Here is a 10,918-nt window from a genome sequence, read left to right as displayed (position 1 = left end):
TCCCATATGAGCAGAGCACGTGGATAATTTCTTATATTTTTAGTGATTGATGCTGCTTGTCTGGCATTTGAAGTTAAATGCTGTATCAAAATTTTTCCTTTTTTTCTTCTAGCTATACAAAAAGCCAGATGTCCCACTATATAAAAAAATCCGTTCAAGTGAGTAACTTGGGAGCTATTTTTTTCTGCCTTCATACCATCAATGTTCTTCTTAGCCTAGCACTTAAAAAATTATCCTCTATGTTCACAAATTACGCTTTGCTATCTTCTCTCAAGATGTCTACGTTGATGTCAAGCCCCTTTCTGGTTACGAGGCCACCACCTGTAACTGTAAGAAGCCAGAGGATGACACCGGGAAGGGCTGTGTGGACGACTGCCTCAACAGGTACTGTACTAAACTGACTTCTCTGAAAGCACAGGCTTTCGGATAGATGACACTTTTTTTGGAGGGAAAAGTTAAATAAGCTCTTTGATTTCCTCTCCTGAAGTTGCACAAAGCTCTATAAAACCTAATTGATGGGCTGTCTTAATCTTCTTGGGCTGTTATGGCGAAATACCATAGCCCTGGTGACTTAAACAGCAGAAATTTATTTCTCATCGTTCTGGAGGCTGGGAAGTCCAAGGTCAAGATGCAAGTATTTGATGTCTGGTGAGGACCCACGTCCTGGCTTATAGACAGCCACTTTCTCCCTGTGTGTTCACGTGGCCTTTCCTTAGTGCATGCTTATGGAGAAAGAGCTCTCTGTTCCTCTTCTTGTGGGGACACTAATTCCATCATGCAGTTCCTCCTACCCTTATACTCTAATATAAGCCAGTTGACCTCCCAGAGACTCTACTTCCAAATAACCATTACATTGGGGGCTGGGGCTTCAGCTGTTAATTTTAGGGAGACACAAGCATTCAGCCCATCAGATGGGCTGAATGGAGTAACAGAAAAAGAATGAGATTTAGGGTTTTAACATACCCAAGTTTAAATCCTCTTATTACTTAGGAGACCTGAAGAAAGTTATTTAACCCCTCTAATAAAAATGGTACCTTCTTTATGTGGGGCTGGGGGTGAGGATTTTATGAGACAATGTTCATAAAGTATTCAGCATAGTTTAGAAACTTTCCAAACTCTCCATAAATGGTAGCCATAATGAGGGAGTAAGGTAGGATGGTGGCAGTGAGAAGGAAGAAAGGCATGATGTATTCCGAAGGAAAACTGGGATGGTGACCCATTAGCATACGCACATAGATGCACATGTGCTGACTGGGTCAGTGGTGCTGATGAGAGGTGGTTTTGCTTTTGTCAGAGAATGAAAGTATGGGGTCTGGCCAGTTTGGGGGTCAAAACTATGATTTTCATTTGGGGCCATTAAGTTCCAAATGACACGGAGATTTCAAAATGGAAATGTCTGATAGAGACCGAAGAATGGACATCTGATTTGTTGGTCTTAGTAACATAAGCAAATTTACAGTAAAAAAGAACCAATGAACTTTACATCAGTGCTTTCTCTTCTAGATAGTTTTCCTGGCCAAAGACAACTGCTTCCGCAGTCTCTGGTCAACTGTCCTATGGGCTAAGGGAATCGATGTTTTAGTAGCTCCTCTGTCAACATGGCAGCTGGTAAATTCTGCCTTACACCACATCATTGTTAACTCACATCTTGTACATACACACACGTGGTTTCAGGAGTCATAGCTGCTCGCCTCGTCTGTGTTGTGCACTGATTTTTCTTCACTCACAGATGTTTTTTATATGTATATACTTATTTTTTCTTTTTTGGTCTTTTTTTTTCCTTTTTATATATATACACTTTTTTTTTTTAAAGATTTTATTTATTTATTTGAGAGAGAGAATGAGAGAGAGAGCACATGAGAGGGAGGAGGGCCAGAGGGAGAAGCAGACTCCCTGCCGAACAGGGAGCCCGATGCGGGACTCGATCCCGGGACTCCAGGATCATGACCTGAGCCAAAGGCAGCCGCTTAACCAACTGAGCCACCCAGGCGCCCTATATATACACTTTTATGTATCAGTGTGGTCCACAACCTCACCATTTTTAGGAGTTCTGTTATCTTCCATAGGTTGATATGCCCTAGTTTGCCATTCTCCTGTGGTTCGTCATTCAAATTATTCCCAATGTTTTGCTATTAAAAATCACACTACTGTAAAACTGTAGATTCCTTTTTTTTAACCCTTAAGATGTACTCTCAGAAGAAGAATTATCTGAACAAACTATATGAACATTTATAATTCTTACTATATACTATCTAGTAGCTCTCATAAATTAATGAGTTAATTTGGAGTATCACCACCAGGATATGAATATACTCACTTCCCTATAGTTCCACCTCCTTTAGGCATTCGCATCTAACTTTATTTTTGGTGCTTTAATATTTCATTGGTTTAACGTTTGGGAATATCATATGTGTTTAGAATTGCTTAAATTTGCATTCCTCTGTATGCTAACATTACTGTTTTTTATATGATATTGTATTGTCTATGAAATTGCCATAATATAGCTACCATCTCATTGGTTTAGTTCCTCTCTTTTTCACAGTAGTCTAATGAGATAGGTAATAGTTTTATATTTTATGAATGAAGGATCCTAGAGTTTGGATAGTAAGTTGCTCCGTATCATATACAACACTTAAGTGACAGAATTTGAACCCATGTGTGTTTGATTCAAAAGTCATGTCCTTTCCACTGTATACACTGCTTATTGTGTAAGTCGTTAGTCTTTTAATCACATAGAACTGAAATCTGAATATTTACCTTTACGTAATTACATTGATTGTCTTGTATCATTTTTGTTACTATGGGTGTCACATTTGTCCTCACCATTGTGTTGTCTTTCTTAAAAAAAAAAAAAAAAAACAACTCAGATACGGTGCTGCCAACTTTATGAGAATATGAACCCTACAGGGGCGGCTGGGTGGCTCAGTCAGTTAAATGTCTGCCTTTGGCTCAGGTCATGATCCCAGGGTCCTGGGATCAAGCCCCGCATCGGGCTCTCTGCTCAGTGGGGAGTCTGCTTCTCCCTCTCCCTCTGCCCCCCCCGCCAAACAAACAAATAAATAAAATATGAACCCTACATATTCATGCATCTAATGATGAGGTGATAAATGCATAAATATCTAAGAAAAATCAAAATACATTATTCAGTGGATGCTTCCATATATATTTAAAAGCAACCCACATAAAGATTTAGTTAAATGGAGCTACCTAAAATGTCTTTCCTGTCTTGAATGTATTCAAGGTTTTGTAAATATTTGTGGGGAAAACTCAAATATCTGTAAGATTCAATTTTATGTCTATATAAGGTTCACATAGCCCAAAGGAAACTGAATTCAGGACTGTTTTTAAAAATACGTAATGGGTTTTTATAAAATATTTTTAAAACATGGCCTCTTCTAAACAATTTCTAGGAATCATCAGTGTTGTTTATAAATTCTATAAGATCTTCCCTAGTTAATATTTATGTCTGTACACCGTCCATATCAAACCCCTTACAGCTCCAGAATTTTCCACATTCCCTAGAGCAGAGTCTCATAATTCATTTCAAGCTGCTTTTTAACCCTGTACCCATTTGTTCACAGCATGTACAGAGCCCACTCTCTCAGTTCTCACAAAAACAAACATGTTGTATAACAAAGCCAAATACTTAGGGGAAGATAAAAGTGTATTGCCAGGTAAGCCTTGTAATGCCACCAGAAGGGATTACTCTTGAGTTCACGTGCCACAAACTGAACATCGGGTCCCTGGCTAACTCCCTGTTAGATCCTGTCTGTGCTCCTTTGTTGAGTACAGTTTACTTGCTCTTACCCCACAGTGAGATCCTTCACCTTTTGCTGCAGAAGAGCAGTAGGCCTTCAAATTCTTGGTCCCCAAGTAGAGAGGATCCCCTCCCCTGCCTCCAAGGCTTACTCCTTCCTGAGCTGGCATGATTTGTAGTGGGAATATTTTTCAAGTGAAAACCCATCTCCACTCACGGGATGGTCTGACGTCCTTAACGAGTTAAGTCAGTCACACTAGTACACTTGCCAGTGACTATTAAACACTGAGTCTCACCATGTGAGGGAAGGAGCTTTCCAATCTAGGTCTATATTTAGAAGGAGGAAAATTCTCTAGTCTTACAGTGAACGGCATTATGTGGCTAAAGATAATGGCAATTTATGCTGTAAGTCAACAACTTCACATCTTAGTTTGCAGCACCTACTTTCAGATTTTGATAAGTTTACGGTTTGTTTTCCAGACACAATGAATAGAACCATGTTTTACTTTTTACGTAAAGGACTTATCTTGATAATTGAAACGAATGGAATGTATTTCAGTGCCTTCAACTGTAGAAACCACAAATTTTCAACAATTGAGTGTTCTCCAGCAGAAATTTTTTAAAATTGATTTTAAAATCTCTTCCATCTCAAGGCATCTGGGTGGCTCAGTCGTTAAGCATCTGCCTTCGGCTCGGGTCATGATCCCAGGGTCCTGGGATCCAGTCCCACATCGGGCTCCTTGCTCAGTGGGGAGCCTGCTTCTCCCTCTCCCACTCCCCCTGCTTGTGCTCCCTCTCTCGCTGTGTCTCTCTCTGTCAAATAAATAAAATCTTTTGAAAAAATAAAATAAAATAAGATCTCTTTCATCTCAGGGCACCTGGGTGGCTCAGTTGGTTAAGCGTCTGCCTTTGGCTCAGGTCATGATCCCAGGGTCCTGAGATTGAGCCCCACATCGGGCTCCCTGCTTAGTGGGAAGCCTGCTTCTCCCTCTCCCTCTGCCTGCCTGCCGCTCCCCTTGCTTGGGCTCTCTCTCTGTCACTCTCTCTCTCTGTCAAATAAATAAAATCTTTAAAAATAAATAAATAAATAAATAAATAAATAAATAAATAAATAAAATCTCATCTCAGTACTCTGTTATATTTTAGTTCTTTTATCCACATAAAGCTTATTGTTTTGTGTGTTTTGAGGTATGATGAAAATTCAGGTGGGGTATTGTTAAGAGAGAGTTACAATTGAAACTATGAACATGAATGAACCTTCTTTTTTTTTTTATTTGAATTCAATTAATTAACATGTAGTGTATTATTAGTTTCAGAGGTACAGTTCAGTGATTATCAATTGCATATAACACCCAGTGCTTATTACATCACATGCCCTCCTTAATGCCCATCACCCAGTTACCCCATCCCCCCATCCTCTGTGAATGAGCCTTCTAAAGATAAGAGGAACAGGAATGTGCCATGAATGGTAGAGAGGGAAAAAAGGATTTCTGGTTTTCTTTAAAAAAAAAAAAAAAATGCGTTATTGGAAAGGTGGGAAATCCATTATCCTAAAAGATCAAGAAGGAGAGCATTTTCATGAGGGGTGTTCAGTTGTGTTCATTCAACGAAAAATTCATTAAAAGAAAGAAAAAAGGTGGTGAATTTGACGGTAACGCAGTGTCTTTCTCACAAATTAAGCTGATTGTCTTGATTGAATAATCCCAGTGTGGATACTTTCTCTGCTTACTGCTCATTTATGTGATTTGACACTGTGTGTTCTGCCCTTTAGATAAGGATATTTATTTGAAGAATGGCTATGAAAGTACTTTATATTATAAAATGTTAAATGCTTTTTTTTTACAAGATTTATAAGTTACGGATGTGTGTGTGTGTGTATATATATATGTTATATAAAATATAATGTGATATTCTGATCTACCATTATATTCTTGATCCTCCCTTGTTTTAATCATGTTCAGTAGCCTTACTGGGATTCTAAACCATACACCAAAACTAAATGGCTTCTCTGAAAGATCCAGAAATGTAAAAAAACAAAGCAGTTAGAAATCATGTGCATAACAGCTTTTCTCTACCATGTGGAGAATATTTTGCTTGTTAATTCACTAGAGGTTATAAATTCAGCTAGTATAGAGACTAGAAGTGTTATTTCAATATGGAAATGTCATTTACACTAATGAAATGTAAAATTCTTATAAAATGACAGTGCAGGGTCACCTGGGGGTGCTCAGTCGGTTGAGCATCTACTTTCAGCTCAGGTCATGATCCTGGAGTCCTGGAATCGAGTCCCACATCGGGCTCCCTGCTTAGCGGAGAGTGTGGTTCTCCCTCTCCCTCTGCTCCTCCCTACTGCTCATGCTCCCTGTCTCTCTCTCGCTCTCAAATAAAATCTTAAAAAAAGAAACTGCAAATGTACTGAACTGTATACTTAAAAATATTTACAGTGTAAAGTTTATGTGTGATTTTACTACAATTTCAAAAGAAAAAAAGTCTGTAAATGCCCATCAGCTACTTCAAAATAAGAATGCCATGTAATCTTCAAATTATTAATTCCTCTATGGGTTGTAGCTTTATTGTAGTTTTATTCTTAGCACAGAGCTAAACATGATTGTGTTTACCCAGGATGCTTAGTGGACAGTTAGCTTAATCTATTCAGCATTTATAACTTCACTTGGAAATTTTCAGTATTATTAAGTTTTGAAGTTGTATACTCTTTGCCCTTACGAACCCTGTTAACTAATCCAACCTTGTTAAAATAAAAACAATGTATTTTAAAACTTCCTATAAAACAAAAGTGGGTTCATGAAAGCATATATAATATTAATTGACATACAATTATCCCTTTTCTTTCTAGAATGATCTTTGCTGAGTGTTCCCCCAACACTTGCCCCTGTGGTGAGCAGTGCTGTAACCAGAGGATACAGAGGCATGAGTGGGTACAGTGTCTAGAACGATTTCGAGCTGAGGAAAAAGGTTGGGGAATCAGAACCAAAGAACCCCTGAAAGCTGGGCAGTTCATCATTGAATACCTAGGGGAGGTTGTCAGCGAACAAGAGTTCAGGTACAGTGATGAATGATGATACGCCAATAAAATGGCAGAGGTACCAGATTAGAATGAAAAATGGGAGATTTCAAATTTACTTTCAACTTAATCATTAATTGACTTTCAATTCTTCCTCTCCTCTTTAGGAACAGGATGATTGAGCAGTATCATAATCACAGTGACCACTATTGCCTGAACCTGGATAGTGGGATGGTGATTGACAGTTACCGGATGGGGAATGAGGCCCGATTCATCAACCACAGCTGTGACCCAAACTGTGAAATGCAGAAATGGTAAGGAAGCAGGGGAAGGTGAAGTCACAAATCCAAGAGAGCAGAAGGCATTGAGGGTATTGAGATGAGTCTTTCCCGCAGTGTGAGTCAGCTTACACAAGCACCTCAGGCAATTCCCTGTTATACCAGATCCTCCAGGCATAGTCAGCTGCTGCTATTTCTTCGCTTCATCTTAACTATTCCCAGAAAAATATAACAGTATATATGATAGTATAATAATGATAGTATAATAATGGCAATACCTAATACTTATCAGCTGCTTACTTGCCAGGTACTGTGTTACATGGTTCTTCTCCTGTGAGGTCACTCAGCATATTTATTACATGCCCACTGGATTTGTCACAGTGAGAAACAAAAATAAGTAAAATAGATAAGAATCTAACTAAAAGCAAAAAACTACATCTAAAAAATTCAAAAAAGATAATAGAAGATTCTGGGAAGATGGTGGAGTAGGAAGCATCAGGAGTCTCTCTCCCCTTAGATAATTATACTAGCAGAATCTGTCTGATGGAACAATTTTGGAGTCTGTTGAACGCTTGCAACTACTAGGGGAAGGCTGAGATGGTAAATTGTGGTTCCTTTTAGTCAATTTAGTCAGTTTCAACTCAGAACAGTAGCAACTCCCTGTGCCCTACCCCCAGCCACATGGCAGGTAGCCATGCCAGCGTTCCAATCTGTTTGCACACAGATTGCAGAAGCTGGGATGAGTGAGGAGGACCCTGTCCTCTAAAAATGGGGAATCTGGGCTCTGATTGCTGCTTCTGATCACAGAGGTGCAGACAAAGATGGGCAACCATTGTGGTGGTCCCTCCCACCATTGTTGTAAGCCCCTCTCCTGCCACCGGAAGTGACTTCCAGGAGATTTGAAGGGATAGGGCCCTATTTTCTTCCCCTTCATTTTTCACTTTTTTTTTTCCTTTTGGGGGCCAGAAATTAAAGATTAGGACATGTGAGCCCTGGGAGAGAACCTTATTTCCAGACATACCACATTATTAGGTCCAAATTTGTGGTGTTACAAGGAAAAATCACAAGGAATACAAAGAAACAGGAAACTATGGCCCATTCAAAGAAAAAGTAATAATTCAAAAGAATCTGCCCCTTAAAAAGACTCAATGGCAAATAGGTTAGACAAAGACTTTATAAAACAAAAGTCCAAAGATGCTCAAAGAACTAAGGGACAATGTGGAGAAATTCATGACACTGATGTGTGAGCAAAGTGGAAATATCAATGAAGAGATAGATAGCCTAAAAAGAAACCAAAAACAAATTCTGAAAAGTATAATTGAAATGAAAAATTCACAAGAGGGATTCAGAGGCAGACTTGAGCAGACTGAAGAAAGAATCCATGAACTCCAAGATATGACATTGGAAATTCTCAAGTCTGAGGAACAGAAAGAAAAACACTGAAGGAAAGAGAACAGACCCTAGGGGACCTCTGGGACACCATCCACCAGACCATCATATGCATTGTGGGTGTCCCAGAAGGAGCAAAGAGAAAGAGGCAAAGAGAGTATTTGAACAAATAATGGTTGAAAACTTCCTAAATTTGATGGAAGACGTGAATGTAAATAAGCACAAAGTTCACTGAACTCCACGTAAGATGAACTCAAAGAGACACACAGCAAGAAACATAATCAAACTTGCAAAAGATAAAGAGCAGATCCTGAAAGCAGCATTAGACAAGCAAATCACATACAAGGGATCCTCAATATTATCTGCAGTTTTCCTACCAGAATTTTGGAGGCCTGGGGTGCCTGGCTGGTTCAGTCAGTGGAGCCTGTGACTCTTGACTCGGGGTTATGGGTTTGAGCTCTATGTAGGACAAAGAGATTACTTAAAAATAAAATCCTTAGGGGCGCCTATGTGGGTCAGTTAGTAAAGCATTCTGCCATTGTCTCGGGTCATGATCCCAGGGTCCTGCGATTGAGCCCTGCATAGGGGTCCCTGCTCAGTGGGGAGTCTGCTTGTCCCTCTGCCCCTCCCCCCATTTGTGCGCGCGCTCTCTCTCTCTCTCTCTCTCAAATATCTTTTAAAAATAAGAATAAAATAATATAAAATCTTTTCTAAAAAAGTAGATGACTTAAACTCTCCAAGTGACAGAATGGAATTCAACATCCATTTATGATAAAAACTTTAGACAAAGTGGGTATAAGGGGACATACCTCAACATAATAAAGGCCATATACAAGAAGCCCACAGCTAAAAACATACTCAGTGGTAAAAGTTTGAAAGCTTTTACTCTTAAGATCAGGAAAAGGATGGGACACTTGGATGGCTCAGCTGGTTAAACGGCTGCCTTCAGCTCAGAGCATAATCTCAGGCCCTGAAATCAAGCCCCACATCGGGCTCTCTGCTCAGTGGGGAGTCTGCTTCAGATCAGGAAAAGGACATTCCTACCACTTTTATTCAACATAGTACTGGAAGTACTAGCCAGAGCAATTAAGCAAGAAAAAGAAAATACATCCAAATTGGAAAGGAAGAAGTAAAACTGTCTCTATTTGCAGATGACATGACATTATACATAGGAAACCATAAAGACTCTACAAAAAAATTGTCAGAACTGATAACCAGTTAACTGGTTGCAGGATACAAAATCAAAATATCAAACTTAGTTGCATTTCCACACTCTAATAATGAACTGTCAGAGAAATTAAGAAAACAGTCCCATTTGCAAAGCAGCATAGAAAATAAAATACCTAAGAGTAAATTTATCCAAGGATGTGAAAGTCATGTACATTGAAAACACTAATAATTCGTTAATGAAAAAAATTGAATAAGGCTCAGTGGAATGGAAGAATTAATTATTGTTAAATAATATGCTCGTGGAATGGAAGAATTAATATTGGTAAAATGTCCATACTGCCCAAAGCAGTCTACAAATTCAGTGCAATAAAAGTCAAAACTTCAATGGCAAATTTCAGAGAAATTGAACAAAGAATCCTAAGATCCCAAACAGTGAAAGCAATTGAAAAAGAATAAAGGTGGAGGCATCTCACTCCCTGATTTCAAACTATATTACAAAACTATAATAATCAAAACAGTGTAATATTGGCTTAAAAATGACATGAATGTATTAGAATCGAGAGCTCAGAAATAAACGCACGCTTGTATGATCAATTAATTTGTATCAAAGGAGACACAAATACATAGTACGGAACATGCAGTCTATTCAATAAATTGTGTTGGGAAAACTGGACCCCTCCCTACACCGTATACAGAAATCAAGCCAAGATGCACTAAAGACTTGAAGGTAGCACCTGAAACCATAAAATTCCTAGAAGAAACCATAGGGGATAAGCTCCTTGACGTCGTTCTTGGCGAGGACTTTTTGGGGTTGACTCCAGAAGCAAAGGGCAACAAAAGCAGAGCTAAGCAAGTGGGACTACATCAAACTATAAAGTTTCTATACAGCAAAGGAAACCATCAATAAGATAAAAAGGCAACCCATAGGATGGGAGAAAATATTTGCAATACATATATCTGATAAATGGCTAATACATAAAATAAAGAACTGCAACTCAATAGCAGCAAAGCACATCACTACCAATTCTACAGAAATACTGAGGATTATAAGAGAATGCCACAGACAGTTGTACGCCAAAAAATGGGATTACCTAGTTGAGATGGACAAATTTCTTGAAACACAAAACCTACCAAGACTAAATCATGAAGACATAGAAAAATCTGAACAGACTCATAACTAGTAAAGTGATTGAATCAATAATCAGAAATCTCAACAAAGAAAAGTCCGGTCTGAACCTGATGGTTTCACTCATGAATTCTTCCAAACTAGTGCCAATCCATCTCAAACTTTTCCAAAAAAAT

The 10,918-nt window shown here is 38.8% G+C and overlaps 1 protein-coding gene across 4 annotated transcripts in view; it reads left to right on the top strand.

The window, feature by feature from the left end:
• ASH1L (ASH1 like histone lysine methyltransferase) overlaps positions 1 to 10,918 on the top strand; it is a 193,703-nt gene that overhangs the window by 154,564 nt on the left and 28,221 nt on the right. For all 4 annotated transcript variants that reach the window (XM_054507853.2, XM_054507854.2, XM_045876583.3 and 1 more), the window contains 4 exons: positions 113 to 158; positions 276 to 384; positions 6,612 to 6,818; positions 6,947 to 7,093. In XM_054507853.2, coding sequence (XP_054363828.1) covers positions 113 to 158; positions 276 to 384; positions 6,612 to 6,818; positions 6,947 to 7,093 — 509 coding nt within the window. The remainder of the gene's footprint in view (positions 1 to 112; positions 159 to 275; positions 385 to 6,611; positions 6,819 to 6,946; positions 7,094 to 10,918) is intronic.

The sequence above is a fragment of the Mirounga angustirostris genome, unplaced genomic scaffold (assembly GCF_029215605.1).
Source record: "Mirounga angustirostris isolate CCGP_5_RB_7025 unplaced genomic scaffold, mMirAng1.0.hap1 SCAF_6, whole genome shotgun sequence".
NCBI lineage: Eukaryota > Metazoa > Chordata > Mammalia > Carnivora > Phocidae > Mirounga > Mirounga angustirostris.
The sequence above is the reverse complement of the archived record's forward strand: the minus strand, read 5'-3'. Positions and strand labels throughout refer to the sequence as shown.